The 21,377-nt window shown below is 40.4% G+C and overlaps 1 protein-coding gene across 1 annotated transcript; it reads right to left on the bottom strand.

Moving 5' to 3' along the window:
• Positions 1-281: 281 nt before the first annotated feature.
• Positions 282-20,844, bottom strand: ANKMY1 (ankyrin repeat and MYND domain containing 1; the record flags this gene model as incomplete). The annotated part of the gene is made up of 15 exons (XM_029084115.1): positions 282-439; positions 2,151-2,305; positions 3,663-3,729; positions 4,621-4,786; positions 6,974-7,087; positions 7,955-8,086; positions 9,379-9,486; positions 10,164-10,334; positions 12,657-12,797; positions 13,271-13,433; positions 14,820-14,878; positions 16,319-16,483; positions 17,255-17,471; positions 18,471-18,907; positions 20,698-20,844. Coding segments are annotated over 15 exons (2,400 nt in total), but the record flags the coding sequence as incomplete, so codon positions are not given.
• Positions 20,845-21,377: the final 533 nt, after the last annotated feature.

Genomic DNA, 21,377 nt, shown 5'->3' with positions numbered 1-21,377 from the left:
TTGCCAGTAGGACAAAATTGTCTAGTACTTGGCCCCTGCCACATGCAGATCTGACCTTCCATCTCTTCAAGCCAGTATGCTTGTATATACTTGCACACACTTTTTCAATGGCATTATCATCCTTGAGCTCAGATGCAGTATCTTAGAAAGATGTTTTGGTTTTAGCTTCTCAAAACATGTTGAATTAGACACTTTTAATCTTAGTAGAAGTGGAGTACAAGGCAGAAAGTACAGTGGCATTAAAATTTGTCCACACAATAGTAGTTGTGACTTGAAACAAGTCAGTCATTCTTCCTGTGATGCTCTCTTCCACCAATCCCAACTTTACTTTTTCTTCCACCTTTCCTTTCGTTTTTTCCTTCTCTTCTATTTTCCTTTTTGCCAGAGACATTGTATCCTGCATTGCTTGCATCCAGAGCTACTTCACCTGCACTCTTCTCTGGGGGAAAAACAAAACAAACAAAAAAAAACCCCACAAAACATATTTCTTTGGGTGACCTTTGGTTTCTCTGGAACAATAAACTGGAAGCAGGTACAAGACTTGAGGAAGTTCCTATTTTGGCATAGTTTATCAAATGTGATGTTAACAGACACAACTCTCAGGTAGCTGGGGCTACCTACTCACCTATAATCTCTCTAGCAAACGATGACCACATATGGGAGTGCAAATTATACTTGTTTCTTCTAGTAAACGTATCTGGGAATGTATTAATCCTGCAGTTAATACTGACTATTAGTTACTTCAGGACTCAGTTAAACATCGAGACTTTTGCTCATAAGGTACAAAATAAATGCTAATCACGTTGCCTACAGTGAAAAGCACAGGAATCAGGAAACGGGGTGGAGGGCATCAGAGGCTCTCAGAGCAACAGACTGAATTGCTCAAACTGGTCTAAATTAGGGAATTTAAGGTAATCTGAAATTAAGGACAACCATGGGAGAGAAAAAAGAAACAAAGCAAAGGAGAAAACAAAAACTTTTCTACCTCAACATTAACTAGAAAGGAAGACACTACGAAAAGAAGTTTGTTTATTGCTGAGAAAAATTCTGTCTACAGGGAGACATTCACACTTGTTCTGAATTGAATTCACTGAATCTGAAGTTAATTAAATTTGGCATTTGCCACACAGGGAAAGGGATTACAAGAAAAAGCAGCAGTAACTTACATAATTACTAGATAAAATCCTCACGGCACCCAGCTGTATCCTTAACGTATCACATTTTTAAAGACAAGGTAGTAAAATTCTGTTTTCTAAATGAATGTAATTTTTTTCATGTGTAAGTGCTCCAGTGCACAGCTGCCATAATACCTGCCATTTGTCCTTGTAGTTTAAGGACTGGTCTATTATTTCTATTTCTATTCTATAATAGTTTTATTCTATTCAGAGCCCATGCTGGTAAGCATGTAAGTTTGATATAACTTATGTCCAGTGGGACAGACCCCACTATCCCCAAAACACAGGGTTTTACCTGTATCCAGATTTAGAAGTCCCATCCTAGGCAGCCACTAAAAGACAGATCAATCACAGAACTTCTATGAATACAGCAGTTCTGTATCCATCTTCACATTTGACAGATTTCTCAATCTACGTGAACATCTGATATAATTAAACTAGTATAATTTCCACCTTGTTAGTCATCTACTGCTATGTAGTATGTGGTGTGTGTAATGTGGCCTCATTTTTATCAGCACAAGTGTGGTTTCCAAGAACCACAGTAGTGTGATCTCAACAATTCTATACATAAAAGCCAGCAATCTCACTGATTTCTCTTCTATATACAGACAGAGGTGATTATGAGGTAGAGTTTGTAGAGAAAGCTCCTCTCTGCTTAGCTTATTAGATCTATTGTGGTCCGTCAGCCTAGAAAGTTGTCTATTGATGTCCACAGTAGCTAACCTTAGAGTATTTCCTTTGCTGTGCGCTCACCTTAAAGATTCTTCTCTCTTGAAACTGAGAGCAATGACACAGTAGCAGCTCTCTTAAAGCTGGTGGGTTTACAAAAAACCACAGCTATTTAAGTGAATGAACTAAACCTTTTTATTTAAATTCCTTCCTAAAACACATTTTACTGGTCCATTAAAAGGAAGGCATATCCAGGTCAGTACACATGCACAAACCACTGTACTCATATAGTAACAACAGACTTACCCAGCAATCCCAAGCACTCCTGCCTGTGCCGCTCTTTCCAGGATTTCCTTCTGCAAGTCTCACTGCAAGTGAAGACTTCATGACAACGCACGCAAGGTGACAGCTTAACGCCAACTGAACGGCCACACTGATAGCAGTATTTAAAGAATGGTAGTCTACAACAAAGGTAGTTGTAAAATGAAAGCACATTATTGTTTGTTTAGGGTTTTCCTCAAGCTAACAGCATGTTTGCAGGTCACAGTAAAATTAAATCAAAATAGCTACAATATAGAGAAAATGTTCAACAATAGTGTTCAGCAATGAAGAAACAGCAGACTGTAGCTTATCACAGGAGTCTGTGGGGAACAGACTGCATACCAGCTGCAAAGCCAGCCCGTAGAAAAGCCAAGTGTCCTAGTGAGAAACATGTCCAAGTCTTTACCAAACCGACATCCACATCCTGCCATACACTAGCACAACATGTCCTTTAGTGTACGCATGACACTGAGTCTGGAGATACCCATTTTCAAACTGGCAGGCAGACCAGATTATATATGGCCAGGATAACAAAGTCAAGGTGGCAAACTTTTAAAAAGCCTCATAGAACCCACTGGAATACCACAGAGACAAACAGGGACACACACAGGCCACTGCACCACAACAGTTATTCAAAGTTGGAACATAAAATGAAGAGTGCTTGGGCTAAGGCTTTCAGTGGGACTGGGAAGCAGAATGTTAGATCTAAGTGCAAGATGGGCTACATATTTATATCCTTTTCAAAGCATTTAAGAATTCTTTCCCAATAACTATCAAGTTTCATGGAGTTTTCATCTGTCTCTGCAAGTCACTGCTGAGATCTATTTGTAAAATCTTTGTGTGCTACTTTAACCTTTTGGATTTTATTTTAGTTCACTTTACATTCTTCTGGCTGTTTTTGCATCTTCTGCTATTACTGATTCACCTCAGTTCAACAAAAATTTCTGTCTTCAAAAGTGCCCCGGTTCCTGACGCCTACGTTGCTTCTTCTTAATTCAAATACTGGGACAAAGTTCAGAAGCCTGTGAATTCCATGCAGCAGGAGAACCTGATGACAGAATTCAGTATTCCTGAGGAAAGTATTTATTTCCATTATTATTCAAACTTCTGTTAATACACAGTTCCAAGAATATCATTCAAATTGTACAAGTCGCTACGGCCATTTCTGGAGAAATGTAAGCTACAAAATCGTATGGGCCTCTTTCTTAGCATTTGCATTCTACTCTAAGGTACCGATGTCATCAATTGGTTAAGCACAGAAGGACACACTGCTTCCCACAAGAAGACTGAATATTATGCAGACTCTCATGGCAAAGTCTGAAGCTCAAAAGGAGCGATGTGATCAGAGCAGAGAAAGAAGCTAACTGCAGTTGGTAAGTCTGGATAGACCAGAGAAAAAAATGGCAGGGTGAAAACAGGTGTGGAAAAAAAAAAAATCAAGGCATTGCATTTTTGACTAAGAACAGTCAATATTTGAGTGCACTATCTCTGCCCTACCTCACTTCTTCCACGTGATGGCTCCCTCCTTTCTTCTTTGAAACAGGCGCACGAACGGCTGAATCCACTACACCAACAAAAAGGAGCACGAGGGAAAACAAAAATCAGTATTCTGACTTGAGAATTAGAATACTAGTCGAAAGATTCACCTTCATTAAAAGTCTGCTTGGCTCTGTCTACTGTGTAAAATTTGAAGATACATAATAAAATGCATCTTCCATCAACAAGCTTCAGAATCCAAGAATAAAGGAGCCAAGTTGCTACATCACAACCAAGAGGAAGAAACCATACAGATAATTTACTCTTACTCCTGCTTGTGACAAGCCACTGAGTCAGAGATTATGCTGAACTGCAAAGGGAACAATCTTCTATTCAGAGTTCACTTCCCAGGTGTGATACATCTTCTGCTGTAAAGACTGGTTTTCAGAGACCTAGATTCTAAGCCTGATGTCACTACGCATTTGAGTACTTTTGAGGATGTAACTCAGATAATCTTAATTTATGTATTCATTGTTGCTACTCTGATAGCAGAAGAGCACTGACACAATGGGAGTCTTACAGAAGTACCTGAGAGTGAGTTGCCATAAGAAATGAAAATACCCTAGGTATCCAGAGTCACCATTGTATGCATCCTGTTCCCTGCACTAAATGCAAAGCAATGCCAAGGCTCTCCCATGAAAAAGGAGCAAGCTTCCTCAATCACTCCTTGACACATGGAAATAGATCTTGTACAGGGATTTACCAGGATGCAGCTGACAGGCACTAAACTCATATTCCGATTTTCTTCACAATGCCTTGTTCATGCTCTCTAATCTTTGTGGAACCCCTAAATACATAGGAGTGGTTTCTATTAGGAGTTACCTTTTCAGACAGTAACACTGGAATTATAACAGTAAATTCCCCTTCACACCAGGTGATACTACCCTTAATCTTGAACTACTCTTAGGCTTGAACTAACATTTCTTGGATCTTCTCAGCTCTTCTTGATCCCACTCTTTCTCTTTCAGGATGACACGCTCACGGAGCTTTGCTGTAATGTGTTCCAGCAGTGATCGGCGTGTTTGAAAAACTTCCTGCTCAGATGCTGACAGCATGTGGAATGATGTGTGAGCAATTCGCCTATCCTGCAACATACCATGAGTTAATCCACTGATATATGGGAACACTAACACACAAGTGTTTCAGAGTTACACCCAACCAATTCCAGAAGCACAGCATCATCCCTGCTGTATCCTGGCTTGGAGCCCAGTCTGTGATACAGGGCTCAGGACACCTCCAGGTTAGACAGTCTAGTTGTTCCAATTAGTTTGGTGAGTGCTCAACAAGTGAAGTAAAACAATTTTCAAATGTTTCTTCAAGGGGGAATCACAGAACGGTTTCGGTTGGAAAGGATCTTTCAAGCTCATCTAGTCCAACCTCCCTGCAGTGAGCAGGAACATCTTCAAGCTCTTGCTCAGAGCCCTGTCCAACCTGACCGTGAATGTTTCCAGGGATGAGGCTTCTACCAGCTCGCTGGGCAATGTGGACCAGTGTCTCCCCACCCTCACTGTAAAAAATTTCTTCCTCACATCTTGTCTAAATCTCCCCTCTTTTAGTTTAAAACCATCACCTCTTGTCCTATCACTACAGGCCCTGCTAAAAAGTCTGTCCCCATCTTTCTTACAGGCCCCTTCAAGTATTGAAAGGTGCAATAAGGTCTCCCCGGAGCCTTCTCTTCTCCAGGCTGAACAGCCCCAACTCTCTCAGCCTGTCCTCACAGCAGAGCTGCTCCAGCCCTCACATCATCCTCGTGGCCTCCTCTGGACTCACTCCAACAGGTCTGTGTCTTTCTTGTGTTGGTGGCCCCAGCACTGGAGGCAGCACTGCAGGTGGGGTCTCACCAGAGTGAGCAGAGGGGCAGAATCCCCTCCCTCGACCTGCTGGCCACTCTTCTTTTGCTGCACCCCAGGATCCAGTTGGTCGCCTGGGCTGAAAGTGCACATTTCCAGCTCATGTCCAGCTTTTCATTCACCAGCACCCCAAGTCCTTCTCCGCAAGGCTGTTCCCAATCCCTTCATCCCCCAGCCTATATTGATACCTGGGCTTGCCCCAACTCAGATGCAGGACCCAGATGCACTTAGAAGCTGCCCTCACCTTGCAGAGCTCCCCTCCCAGCACTTCTGGAAACAGCAAAAATTTTATTGGAAATGAAAAGACAGCTAGAGGGCACTGCTTGTCCACTGTTACATTCCTCTAGTCCCCATACCGCTTCCCTGGAGCGAGTGACAGCAAGGAGAGTAGAGACAAAAATCCAGAGCAAGGCAGGAAAGTAAATAAGGTACCGGGAGTACAGTGATCAAGTTTGACCTGCGGTTACACCTATAAATTGCTTAGTTTATTTTCCTGTTTGAGGACCAGCTGCGATTACAAGCAAAGAAATGACAGTTTAATGTCCACACAGAACATTGGTGTTTGATGCAAAAATCCTTGTTAGCTCTAAGCAGGCTGCTCCATGAATGAGGTGCACCATTTCTTTTGTTCTTCTCAAAACAGCTACTCTTTATGTTCCAGAGGCAAGCAATCTGCTTATCATGTAAGCTTTCTCATTAGTAAGAAAGTTATAAAAGATAATCTTGTAATAGTTCTGATTAGAATGGTCACAGAATCTCAGGCCTTTTAAAAGTTTTTTTAAACAAATATATCCAGAAAAAAAGCATCAGGCAGAAATTTACTAGTTATACTTCACAGTAACATCATTTTTATAGGAGATTAATAAATGATTAAGGACAGCTTCAGTAAATTCATTTATTTAGCAAATCTATATTTTAGTTATTTTATATAAAATAGCATATAATATATATTTTAATGTATGTTTTACTTAAATATATATTTTATTTAGGAAATCAATTAAAGTTTGGCCAATATTCTCCTATCATAGCTTCCAACACATATAAAACTACCATAAAATATAACCCACAATAACTTCTCCTGATTTGATTGTAGCCTCACAGAAATACATATTACTTTTGGTTTTAATGCCTGGGTTTAAGATTATTATTAACTCTTTCCAATTCAATTACAGATGGAATCTTACTATAAGATGTGACATCAAGGATTGCCTTCACAGGCAAAACTATTAGAGGCATTCAGACTTTAAGTGATTAATGTTTTATTTGGTGCTGAACAGAGTCTCACAACAAATGAAAGGAAAAAGCAAATTTCCATGAAAGTTTCTGAGGAAGGCCTTAGACAATTCACTAGGACACAACAGGCCATGTATCTGAACGGATGCAAATGCACAGTACTTTCAGATATGAGAACTGAAGTCATACCTGATAATATTTATAATAGGCATAGTCAACAGCTGTTCCCACAGCTTTTCTCTGTCCTTCCCCAAGAGTAACTGGTGCAAGGATATCTGCGCCAGCTTCAAGCAGCTGATCAACCTGAAGAATGTAAATCATTACACATCCAAACAAAAAGAAAACCTTCCCAAAAAATTGTGTTCCCACCACAGCTAAAGAGACAGGACTGAGCATCAGAGCTTAACCTCTATTTGTGAGACTATTTTGTGCACCAAACCATGCATTTCTTCTTCCCCTTTAAAGCTGATGATGAATTGTCAAATCTAAATGTGCTTTGTAAGTAAAACCTTCTTCCAGGCAGTTGCTATTTGTTCCTGGATATCTCACAATCTTTCAGCAACAAATGAAGCAGGGACAACTAGGGAGGGAGGGGTCAGAACAAGAACCCATCTGGGAAAACTGCCTCTGTTCCCAGACCCCTCAGCTGCAGCCTTCCTGACCTCCACTCTGAATGAAATCAGCCCTGTGATCCCGGAGATAAGGAGAAAAATGCCAGTTTTCACAAGGCCTAATGCTGCCATTGACATCATCATAGATGAGACAGTGCAGTCGTCACAGGTGGCACTGACCACTTTACAATAACCAAACACAACTCATCTCTCTGCATGTGGATGCTGGTTGTGTTTATGAACAAGGTAACAGTCAGATTTGACAGGGCTGTGGGCACTACAATAATCCCATTTGATTTAATGCAGTTCTTCCTCTTCTGCACAAGGAGGTTATCATCCTCTTTACTCAAACATGAAAATGAATTTCCATATAAAACCCCTGTTCCTCAAGACAGAAACAAACGGCATTACAAATAGACACAAATTAATTGTTCTGGAAAAAACAAATCAGTTTACCCATTAAAAAGAAAAGGGGCTCAATGCACCTGACAAAAGTCACCTTTTTCTGAATTAAAAAAAAAAAACCCAACAAACAACAAACATCCAGATGTTATCTCACCAAAGCAATTCTCTGTGCTGTGGTTCTCTGCTGTTCATATGCTGTACTGACAGCTGCACAGAGAGCACTTCTTACTGTTCCACTTAATGGCAGGTTTGGGTCAGCCCCATGTTTGAGGAGTTCAACAACTGCCTGCAAATATGCATATGAAAATATGACAAATTAGTGGCTGGAGAAGCCATTATTGACAGTTCTACAGCAGGAAAGTGAGACCCTAGTCAGATCAGTCAAGACTCTAATGTTTTACAGTATTTTCCACAGCACACTTTTGTAGTATTTGTCATACCTTCAGTAGCTACTATCTATTTTTAAAGATATTTGATACTCTTCTTGTGAAAGGAATAAAGTTAAAGAATGACAAGAGGCAACAGATATTTTCTATTATGTTCTACCATTTCTCCTATGTGAGGTATAAATTTTGTAGGGATAGAACAAAAGGTAGCATGTTGATTTCATCAAAAATACTGAAAAGGGTTTCCCCCTAGCTTTGCTCATGGCTGTGTTTCCAAGAGAATGCTTCTCTGGATTATTCCTGTGCTAGAGAAAAGTAAACAGGTGAGCAGAAATCACACTCCAGCCCTGCCCCTTTCAGCTTATCTGAACCACTAGGCTACAGTTAGTCACCCTTACCCCCTTACAAGTGTTCTTGACACAGCATTGCATGCTGGCTGCACAACAGCTGAGCTCCATGGGGAGCCACGGTGCCACTCTCGCCCCATCATTCTCCTGCCTTGTTTTCCACAAAGAAGATGAGCCAGGAGCCTGGACACACTGGGCTCTATTTGAAGAAAGGTAGAGCACTGCAGACACATCTGCTTCATCACCTGCTTTGGCTTCATACGTTCTCTTGCACCATGCTGTCTGCTGTGGACCTGCTCTTATGGGCCCAGTGTGGGAAGAAGGGAGTCCATTCCCTGCTCGGGAAGACAGTTGCTAACTTCACACACTGAATTCTACTAGCCTCATCTGTGGAGTGCTGAACTTCATTACAACCAAATCCTTTCTAAGACTGATCATTAATCTTTTCATAGAACAGCATACTTCTTACTATCAATGGCTACACTTTTGACTTATACTCAGAAGCAAGTGTTTTGGTGTTTGGTTCTATTGCTCTGGGCAGGGAGGCAGCCTGTAAAAGAATTAAATGTTCTTGTGATTCATAAAATGAACACAGTTCCCAAATTCTAGTCCCTTCTGAGTCCTACCCAAATACTCTGCCTACCTCATACTATAGTCCTTTAGGACTCCTCTAGTTTGGCTCATGAAACATCCACAGGTTTGAAAGAAAAGTAAAAACTTTATTATTTTCACTGAAAATGTATGATTGCAAGCACCATTCATTATGTAGGTTGGCTGTCAACAGATAAGGTAGATATGAATGGAGAAGTAAACCCAAAAAACTGAAGGAACAAAAAGGTACTCACCAAGTCATTCCCAGTGGCAATCGCTAGGGAAAGCGGTGAATGGCCACTCCACAATGTGTTTGGATTTGCCTGATGCATTAAAAGGAGGCGGATAACATCTCTGGCATGCTTTGTAGGCAAGTGCGATGGGAAAAGGTAGAATTAGATCATAATAAAGTTAACTTTTTAATATTAAATTTAATAATAATAGTATAATTAATAAAATGAGCAGTATAAAACACATTCAAAACTTTCACCTAAACTGTGATGTTATAGTAAAAATATACACCAACTTTCTCATGATTGAGACCCTCAAGCATAGTGTTGTTATACACGAAACCTCTTCACAACCAGATTATCAAATCCTGCACCAGAAGTAGGTTTGCTTCTGAAGAAGCAGATCTCCGCTTTCAAATAACTTATTCTGACTGTATGTATTCCAAATCTGCCAGAAGAATGTTACTATAGTACAAAATCAAATGCAGAGGTTAGTGCATGTCAAAACTAAGACTGTCCAACTTCAGATTGCTTTGTGGATGATTAAGTTAACAGCCAATTAACCAAAGTAAGCTCGACTGAAGGAGTTTCTCTTGTAAAACAGAGCTCCAAAGATTTAAGAAATGTTTTTTCCTCGAGTGTTAATAGATTTTTAATCAGTACAATGCGAATAATTCAGTAGGAGTTTATTACTAGTATTCAATAAGCTCCTTCCAGAAGGATGAAATGTCTTCACTGCCAAGTTATGTCACTTGAGATCAGTTTAGAACTACTCCCTATGAGCAGAGCCTCAGATGCTACCATCTTACCTCATTGTTATCCTCTCTTTCACATGCAATATGCAACGCACTCCTTCCACCTTCTTCAGGGACTGGACCACTATAGGAGGAAAAGTACTCTTCTGGTGGTCCTGCTTCATTTTTCAGTTGCGAAATGACACCATTTGTCAAGCTGTCTTCTCTGTCCTGAAGCTGAAGAATCTAAGTGAAATGATGTGCACGTTTGCAACATAGCTGTGAGAACCAGGACAATAGCTTAAAGACAAGTTAACAGAAAATAAATGTGCCTGGTCACCCATTGGTCTAGATCTCAAATCATGGACAAGACTTGTTCAGCCCTACAAAAGCAACAGTCAACCTTTTTCTACTTTCTACTCTACATTCAGGTCTCATCTGCTAAACTGCTTTTGCACTGCACACTAAGAAGTTTAATAAAACCAGTGAAGAAGTCCAGGGAAGGCAAATGAGAGAGATAAACTTTAATAACTGTTAGTGGGCCAAACAACACAGTGTAGGAAGTGGGAAGGAAGAAGCAAGCTTTCAGGCACAAAGGCCCCGCCTTGTGTCAAGCTCATTCACACATCATTCTATTAAGGTCTATGAATATAGGGTCACTAGAGCAATATAAAAACCAAAAGTGATATTTGAGAAAGTAAATCTTGCCTACACTGTCTGGGCATTCTATAACTAAGTCCTGTTGATAAATAGGTATTAAGTGCTCCTGTTTACTACTTAAGGGTAAAATGCTAAAACACAAACTTACAATGCCATCTAAATCTCCCTGTCCTGTAGACACTCACCTTAGTCCTTGACACGACAAGATAAATTTTATCAGTCTAGTTACATACGCCAACTCCTTTTTTTAAGTGTTTGGGACCTGATGGTATGCCAGGGAGCTGGCCAATGTCATCGCAAGGCCACTCTCGTTGCCTCTGAATAGTCATGGTGAGCAGGGGAGGTTTCTGACAAATTTCTTTGCATTTCTGGCAAAATAGAAGGAAGAACTAGGGAACTACAAGCTGGTCAGCCTCACCTTGGCCTATGAGAAACGGACATAAAATCTGAGAATCCCTCTCCAGACATACTACAAATAAGAAGACGACCAGAGCAGTCAACATGTATTTGCAAAGGAAAAATCATGCCTGCCAAACATGATAACCTTCTACAATAAGAGGACCAGCTTGGTGAAAGATTGGGAAAGCAGTGTTTACCTTGACTTTGGCAAGGCTTTCAACACTGTCTTCCATAACATACTCATAGACAAGCTGAAGAAGTATGGACTAGACAATTGGACAGTGATGTAGATCATGGGTTGTGATCAGCAGCACAACGTGCAGCTGAACTATACCCCAGGGGCAGATACTGAGACAAACACTATTTAACGTCTTCATTAATGACCTCCATGCTGGGACAGAGTGCACCCACAGATGATACAAAACTGTGGAGAATGGTTTAATGCACCACACAGTTGTGCTGCTTTTCAGAGGGACTTGGACAGGCTGGAGAATTGGGCAGAGAGAAATCTTTTTAAATTCAACAAAAGGAAATTGTTGTATTCCTCCCCTGCACCTGGGAAGGAATAACCCCAGGCACTAGTACATGCTGGCAGCTGACCAGATGAAAAAAAACCTTCTAGAACAGGACCTGGAGGTCTTGGTGGACAACTTCAACATAAGCCAGCCAGCAGTGCACCTCTGCAGCAAAGAAGGACAACAGCGTCCTGGGTTGCATTAGGAAAAACATTGCTACTGGAATAGGTTGCTCAGAGAAGATGTGGAGTCTCCATCCTTGGAGATACTCAAAAATCAGTTGGACTAGATCCTGAGCAAGCTGTTATAGTTGATCCTGCTTTTAGCAGGGGTATTGTACTACACAACCTTTCGAGGTCCCTTCAAATCGTTCAACTGTTCTGTGACTACATTATTTTGTTACTACAACTTGAAGTAATTTATCAGGTAATAAATTCCTGCAAAAAGTATATATTGCTGCTATAGCTCCACCAGCAGTAGAGAATTCTCATAAAAATGGCAAATATAACTAAAAAGTGCTATACTACCAAAAAGTCTATTGCTAGGCTGGCCTTCTTCAACCTGGAGGCATAGTGAATGCTGCAGAAATCTAGCAGAGACAGCTTGGGTTCAAGGAAAGGAGGACTAAGGAAAGAAAAGAAGTATTAACTCCATGGAGATGAAACAACCAAGTTCCATCACAGACATTTCTGTTTCAGCAGTCATATCTTCAGGCATTTGTACTGGACTACACACAAGAGACTTCTAAACTCTGCCTTATAAAAGGCATGATAGCAAAATGTTCTGGAGCACCAAAACCAGAAGGATATGTTTACTGCAATGCAATACTATAGACCTCAAGTGGTGCTTTTTTTTTTTGTTTTAAAGGCTTTTTCAGTGGAATGCAAAGAGTTCACTGTGAAATCAAGCAGGCAGGAATCTCAAGTCCCTGATGAGGTCCTGTGAAATTTGAATTTCAACAGGTGAAAGAAGATGAGCTCAAAAAGCAACATACCTTGTCTGGACCATATATCTCATTTTCATCTTCTGCCCTTGCATTAAGATCTGGGGCAGAATGCAGGAGGTATTGTGTTATCTGGACTCCTTCCTCCCCAGGAATTGAGGCAGCTATGTGGAGCGGAGTTAATCCCCCTAACTGAAAACATAAACATAGCATTAAGACTACTGTTTATTACAAGCAGCATTTAAAGAGTGCTAAATATTTTTTCAAAGAATAATCCAAGTTCACTCTTCCCACATGCTTTGTCTCAAAACAGCCACCGTAAACCTAGAGCCTCGAGTTACAGGACTGTGGAACACTAAAGACCCCAGACACTAGGCCTACTAAATATCACAACAGCTATTTCCAACTTAAGGAGCAGCTTCACAAGTATTGCCCAGCCACTCACAAGCTTGGCAATCAGGAAACATAATGAGAAAAAAAATACTTGAACAGTAAAGAGCTTTGAGTTCTTTCTATTAAAAAAATTATCTTTGAACAGGATAATTGCTTTAAACAGCTTTCTGGCCACTAAAGCTTATTCTGACATGCAGGATATTGTACAGCTAGGCAGTGAAGCTGCACTACACATCTAGAATCCCATATTATGAATTATAATCCAGTAAAACCTTGGATGGAAGCCGCACATCAGTCCTGGCTCCTCTTTCTAAGAGAAGTTTCACTGCTTCTGCATCTGCAGCTTTAACAGCAAAGAACAGAAGGTGTGGTGAGACATTGGGATCTGCACCTCGATGAAGCAGCAGTTGGATTGTTTCCCATCTCTTCTGTCGTCTAGAATTGACATGGAAAATACCATAATCACTTATTAGCACCTTCCAAGAAAACAGTAAAATCTAGTGGACTAAAACTACTTCCAGGTAATAGACATGAAAACTGTCACTTAGCAGAGGGGAGACATGGCAGGCTGCATCACAACTGCCCTATACCACCCAGGCACCAACATTATGACCTGAACAGGGCACAGCACTGCCAAGTGTATCTCAGCCCTCTAAACTAAAGGAGTGACGTGCAAAAGCAGTTCCTGTGGTCATGAAAAGCCCTTGCGTGGGAACAGACAGAGGCAAAGCTAGGCAAGGTTCTCTGCATCTCCACCAATTATTCATGTGTGACTTATTTAGTCTTAGACTTGTTTAATGAAAGAAACAGACTCCTTAGAAGGTTCTTTCCTCAGTCATACCTCATTCATCCATCCCAAGAAAACACAGGTACAGTGTCTCCCTTAAACAAAAGCTGAAACAGGAGTTATGCCAGACTAGGACAGTATATTCCAAGTGGAGGCAAGCTATCCATACACATCCCAAAAAAAATCTTATACTACTTAAAAAAAAAAAAAAAAAAAAAGCAAAAAAGGCATACAGCACTTTGAAATCACCCAGAAACTCCTTTACAAAGCGTTATGGTATTAACTCAGTTTTACTCATAAGGCCTACATTTAACAGATCTTTATATTCCAATGAACAACATGCAATATGCACAATATTTCAGACAACAAGGACCATGGGAGGTGGGAGAATGTGTCACAAAAGTAAAATGCAGGGGATGAAGGCCAGAAGGCCAATGGGGAATTCTCAGTTTGGGAGTTTTAAGATATCAAAATGACATACACTGCTATAAAACACAACACAAAAATTTTGTGATTTTCAGTGACTGCTCTGTAAGCAAAGCAAAAAGCAAAATGTGGCTCTTTCAAAGATCCACAAAGGCAAAATAGTTGGACGACATTTCAGTTGACACAGCTGAACAGACACTTGCAGAAAACAGCTAACAAGTTCATATGTAGTCAAGACTTCAAGAAATACAGCAAATATACTCTTCTTCCTCATGTCTACGCTACACTGCAAGTGTCCATTGCATACTTAGCAGCTTTTCACACTCAGCTAATGAGAAATCTTGTTTTGTTCAAGGATGATGTCCTCTGCTTGAACCACACTTTTCAACTGTAATCTCTGCCCACTGATGACATGAATTACATTACAGTGTATAAACAATGAGTATCTTCTACTGGCATGAAGACAAAATGTTCCCGGTTAAATAAACAAAAAATATCTTTCCCTGCAATGGATGCACACTTCTGTGAAATATGTGAAATACTGTTACCTTCTTTATTCAAAAAGGTTTATGAGAGTTAGTCTCCCATTGATAGCACATAAGACTTACTCTGAGATTATGTCTTCAGCCACATTGACCATTTCTGAAGATTTTGACTGATCGTTCCACTTAAAGATTTAAAAAAAGAAAGAGGTCATAAAAACAAAACCAAGAAATCTTCCAATGCATGATTCAGCATATTAACACATCAGAACAGTAACACAGCATATAATGATAATGGGATTTTGTTAACAACAGTTAGGAAAATAATTTAGAAGCAAATTGTAACTAAGTTTGGGGTTGTTTTGGGTTTTTTTTAAAAAAAAAATCTCTTAAAATAATGGAGTATTTTCCTTGTTCAATTTCCTTGGTGTCTAAAACATGTTTAGAAGAGTTAAAAGTTTCTTCCAGTATACATAACTTAGCTTAAAAGCAAAAAAATAGCTGAAATAATACAAAACACTTGCAGATTTTCAACCTGCATTAGTTTGCATGAGAATCTGGAACTAGGATCTACAAGGCTGCTGTTTCCAAATCTGGATGCATATTCAACTCAGAGGAAAAGTGAAAGCATTGCACATTTACCTTGTGGAACCTCAGAGACTATGACAGACGCAAACCAAGACAGAAAGATCCCCTCTCTATTCCTAATTACCCCCAAAATGAGAGGTAATAGCTCCACATGGATTTTCTGTGCAGTTTTGAGCAGATGCTCTCTTTCATTCCCCTTCTCCCTTTTCCTCAAAAGTCTTGCAATTTTAGCAATGGTCCACCACTTGAACATACTCTTGGAACTGGAACAGATACTTAAGAGCACTCAAGCCTTATTTAGTATTTTATTTCCAAAATGTTTCCTCAAGGCATGGGCCACTACCTGTCTAGCCTCACATAAAAGTTTCAGTAGTACCTTTCCATTTCTAGGCTTCAATGAAACATTTCAAAGACCATACCTTTGCTGCCCAGGCCCCTTTTTTATCTGTTTTCTCATCCTGGCTGGTGATTCCTGACACCCTTCCTTTCATTTTCTTTGTAATTCCCAGGTTTGCACTTTTACTAAATGTGTATCATGTTCTGACATAGAAAGTCCAGAGCAGGTGTTTCTCTTCTCTGGAGGAAGGCCAGAGATATGACTCTTCCTTTGTGAGCAGTCCCCAAGGATCAGCAGACTTCTGACAGTACCAGTACAATTGCTTTTTACTAGCCACCTCCATGATGACGGCAGGATTACGTAGTACCAGAAGAATCACCTACACCTACTACATTTTTCTAATTCCCATCAACTGCCCCACTGCATCACCATTGTGTTAAACACCAAACCAACACGAGCTCACATCTCTGCTGTCACTTTATTTCAACTGAGACTAAGCTTGTAACTGCATTGGAGCTTGGTCCTTCGAGTTAGGAGTTAGCAGAGAGAGTAGAGATTATTCTGTATCCTCAGAATACAAAATGCATAACAGTTCTGACTTTTTCCTAGAGAGTACAAACAGTAAATTTAAAAAGTAAGCTTACAGCTTGAGGAAATAACACATTATGATTCTGACATTTCAGATTAGAAGTAAACGAACCTTGTACCTGTGCAAGCTCCTCTCAGCAATATTACCCTTAAAAGATTCTTCTGGATAAAAGAGAATAAAGCACATGGAGAGAGCAGATAGTCCTTCATCACTGCACTTATTCACATCAGCTCCACTATCAAGAAGAAGACTGACAACATCATTGTGGGAATGGACCTGTAGAAGGGAAACATCCATACTTGCACATCTATGTACACACTTCTAGCGTCTGACATGGAACGAACTGACAATACAGTTTTAAAGTAGTGAAGCTCTACATTGTTTAGCTAATTCATATTTACATTTCCCACAAAATAGAAACACAATACTGACCCATGTCTTACAGAGTTCAGAGCACGCATTTTTCAGATAATTTTTAACTACTGGATTTCATAGGAATTCAGTGAGGATTCATGCATGTGTTCTAAATTATTATCTAGATTTTGCTAGCCATCTACAATGAATGCCAAGTATCAAGGTAGCTGAAAAGGCTGTGAAGTAAAGGGGTGGGGGGGGGCAGGATTTTATCTCCCTCCTATAGAAACTGAAGTTGTGCATGCATGGTTTCTAGCCACCACCACTTTTCAGCAAAAACAAAACAACTCTATCTGAATTTGATTTCAACTAGGAGAAAAAAAAATAAGGGCATAGTTATGTCCAGGAACATAGATCTAGTCCACTGCATAATCATAACCTGAAATCAAACATGACATTTGAATTCATCTCTAATATTTACTGAAAGGCTTATTTTAGGTTATTTAGGTTATTCATTTACCATGGGGTTTGGCATGATACCAGTTATTGCAGGTATTACTCATGCCACACTGTTTTTCTGTTTCCTGAACATTCCTTTCATAGTATGTAATGAAACAAGAGAAAAATCTAATCTAACCTACTATACCAGGAATATTCTCATCATGTGGTAGAGAGTCATGCTTAGAATCTTACAGCAGCAGCAGCAAGTGCTGTGTATCCATGTTTGTCAGCTACGTCTGGATGAGCAAGCCCACTCCTCAAAATTGCATAGACTCCATCACAGTCTCCTCTTGCTGCCTCCTGAATCAGCTGCTCTGAGGCAAGTTCCTGGGGGCCTGGAGGCCCATACGTACAGCGGGCTCCACTGAGAATGAGGTTGACATCTGAAGTGAACTCCATTTGACAGTGCCTAGAAAAGGAAACAAAATACAGCACATTTAAGCAGCTAGGTACTCTTAGACCACTATAGCAATTAAAGAAAAAACACATAAAGAAAAAAACATGTTGGTGAGCAAGATGGGAAAATAAGGTCAGCTATCATTTTAAAAACTATTCCAGATAGTTTAAGCTTGCTTACATTAATGGCAGAAAGGCAAACCAGTGTACAGGGAGCTGGCAGCAGTATATAGATTTTAGCTACAGAGGAGTTAAAAAATATCGAACCATCAAACATTTACTAAAATAAGAAAACAAAATCTAACTACCACGTGTTTCTATGAACCAATTTATCATGAACACTCATGACATCTGTCTATGATTTCATTTCCATCACCTGCTTTACCTATTAATATAAAATATGCATATGTAGCTTGTGTTCCTATCAAAAAAAGCAAATAAGGAAACACTCTGCAGGCCCAAAGAGCAAGTCCATATACAAGTACCAAGCTACGTAAAAACTGACCTGAAGTTGGCAGTTCTACTAGCCGTAGACCTGCTGCAGCATGATTTGTGCAGCCTTGGAGGAGAACAAGAGTCAAGACAACCACGAAAAGGTATCATTGGACAGATTATCAGTGCTTTTGAAAATCTAGCACTGTGCTTCTCCATATTTCTACCTCTACACAGGACACTACACTCTCTGAATAGGGAATGTCAGACCTTGCCTCCTAATTCCTTTCAAAATTGGACTTCCAGAAACTCAGACATGCTAATGAGTAATGAGACTATTTTTACAGAGGTAATCAGGATAAAACTGATGTTTAACTTAATGAAGTAAAATTTATTAATTGAGAGATGAATATGTTGTTTGTTTCTATTTTTAGAAACACTGGCAACTTGTAATCTCAAAGCCATAAAAAACAATATGGAGTGCAGCTTTTATCCTGCAATGTAAAATTGAAAATCATGAATACCCATGCATAATAATTTCTAAAAATCCATACATAATAAACAAATCCTCAACAGTTACCTGTGCTTATAAACATGCATCTGCATTCTAACCAGCAGAGGAGTTACATTTGCAACAGGCCAAGGGTCTTCCTCAGGCAGCTTTGGGGTGTTCTGAAAATAACAAGCATCACACTCTTCCAGGAAGGAGCGAGTCAAAGTAAGATGATCTGTGTTGTGAGAATATGTGAAGATTCCTTCAGGGAAAATATCCTTATCATCAAAAGGGAGATGTTTATAGCTATGGAGAAACGGGTCTTCGTCAATGGAAATATACTTCTTTTGAGAATTGTCATCAATGTATCTGTAGTGGGCTGGATAATCCAAGACAGAAAAATAACCAGGTACTGAAGTACATAGTTTAATCAGATGATCCCTGAGCCACAAGCCAACGTCCTGACAGCCACCTGGATAGCTCTCAATCCCTGGTCCAAATCGCTCATCAGATTTGTACAGCCCCTTAAGAAACAAGTAAACTCATTAGTATCAGTCAGAGATCAAACCAGTGGTACAATTAAATTCTGGTTTATATTTAAACTAATTTGACTGGTTCTGGACTTACTGATCCTATTGACAGAGCAATAAATGCTGAAGCCAATCCAAACAGCAAAGCCTTCACATTCTCTTTGGCCCACTTAATAGCAAACACAAATCTTCCAGCACAAGAACAGTGGAAGGCTCTAAATTTAACTCCAGTGGGATGTAGTGTTTAGATGAAACTTCCTGATGGTTTTAGGGACTGAGTAAGATTTTTCTTCTAATTTTATTCTGTGATCAATTTTAGATTCATTGGCCATGCCGCTACCTTTCAGGCCAGGGCAGACTTTTGGTTAGATTTTCCTATATAATCAAAACAAACACGTCTGACATACATCTGTACAGACACAGAATCTGGAAATGACAGCTGTTGCCTTTCTTACAATGGCAACTACATTAAGGATATCTATAGCCCTGCAAGCATGACAAGACATGCCAACAGAAGAGTCTCAGTAGCAGATAAAGCACTATAGGACAGGAGTTTTGGTCTTCCTACACGGGTATCGGAGTTTGGCCATGACACTACGGTAGATAAGGCATGAGCATTACCAAATTCAAGCAGATTCATGAATATCTGGATCACATGTCTGGTTCAAGACAGGTTCACACTAAGCTATCACAACCACAAAACAGCTATTTGGAGCAAAAATTAGCAACTTCACATGGAGCTGTTTAGCTACAAAGATAAAGGAGCAGGTGAAAAGTGCTACCACTGGCAAGAAAAAAATTCTAAGTATGGTTATGATCTGAAGCTTCTCACACAGTGAGAAAGGCTGTGGATGATGTATACCTGGACTTTAGTAAAGCCTTTGACACCATTTTCCTCAGCATTCTCCTGGAGAAACTGGCTGCTCATGGCTTGGATGGGCGTAATCTTTACTGGGTAAAAAACTGGCTGGATGGCCATGGCCAAGAGTGGTGGTGAATGGAGTTAAATCCAGTTGGTGGCTGGTCACAAGCAGTGTTCCCCAGGGCTCAGTATTGGGGCCAGTTCTGTTTAACATCTTTATTAATGATCTGGATAGCGGGATTGAATGCACCCACAGTAAGTGTGCAGATGACACCGTGTTGGGTGAGAGTATTGATCTGCTTGAGGGTAGGAAGGCTCTGCAGAGGGATCTGGACATGCTGGATCAATCGTATAAGGTTCAACAAGGCCAAGTGCCAGGTTCTGCAACTGGGTAACAACAACGCCATGCAACGCTTCCAGCTTAGGGAAGAGTGGCTGGAAAGCTGCCTGGCAGAAATGGACCTGGGGGTGCTGGTCAACAGCCGGCTGAATATGAGCCAGCAGTGTGCCCAGGTGGCCAAGAAGGCCAACAGCACCCTGGCTTGTTTCAGGAACTGTGTGGCCAGCAGCACTGGGGACGTGGGTCCCTGAAGGCATTTAAAAGACATGCAGATGTGGTGCTTAGGGATATGTCTTCGTGGTGAACTTGGTAAGTGTTAGGTTTGTGGTTGGGCTTGATGATCTTTAAGGTCTTTTCCAACCTCAATGATTATATAAGCATCCCCTTCAGTATTTCCCCATGCAAAAGTTAAGTACAGCACAAGCTAGTTAGTGCCCTAACTCACTGGAGATTGAAGCATGATAATTTTGCTCTGAAGAACCAAAGCACTAAGGGAGTCGCTTGAAAAAAACCCACACTCAAATTTTCCTATACTTTGAAAGGCAAGGAATCGCAGTATTAGCACAGCATTTTTCTAGTTACCTGAAATTTTCTGCCATCCTTCCATTCCAGGGTCCCATAGCCTTCTACATGGCCAAGATAAAAAGCTCCTGTGAATTTGGAACCATCAGACCAGTAACAAATCCCTTTCCCATGGCGGTGGCCCTTGTAAAACTGTCCCACGTATCTCTGTAATCCACAAAAGAGAACAAGACAAGAAGAATGATACAACTGACAGGACAGGAAAAAAGTGAAATTGCCTCCTTACTGCAAAGGAACAGGACTAACAAGGTGTGGGTAACTGACACATGAAGAAGTTGAATCTGTTACACAGTTAAGAAGACTGGGCACAGTCTCAACTCCATTTTAGTTATGGGCTTCAAAACTCAGAAAGGATTTTACCAGTTTCCCTAGGAGCTCTCCCATCATGTAGCAATTGGTAGTTCACACTGCTCCAGCAGATGTTATATCAGCATTCATATCCTTGGGTGCATTGCCAAATAGTGCAGCTAAACCAACACTGACTCAATTGTTCAACAGTTTTCATCAAGACCCGTAGGCTGATACACATTTAGCATTCTGCATTCAAAACAGAAGGGAAATCAGCAGAACCAAAAAGCCCTCAATTGTTAGATGCAGGTGAAGTGACTGGATGTTAAACCTTTATATGCCACTTGTGGGGGCCTACAAGAAAGCTGGGGAAGGACTTTTCATAAGGGCAC

This window comes from Antrostomus carolinensis, unplaced genomic scaffold (genome assembly GCF_000700745.2).
Source record: "Antrostomus carolinensis isolate BGI_N321 unplaced genomic scaffold, ASM70074v2 scaffold5003, whole genome shotgun sequence".
NCBI classification, from domain to species: Eukaryota; Metazoa; Chordata; class Aves; order Caprimulgiformes; family Caprimulgidae; genus Antrostomus; species Antrostomus carolinensis.
The sequence above is the reverse complement of the archived record's forward strand: the minus strand, read 5'-3'. Positions and strand labels throughout refer to the sequence as shown.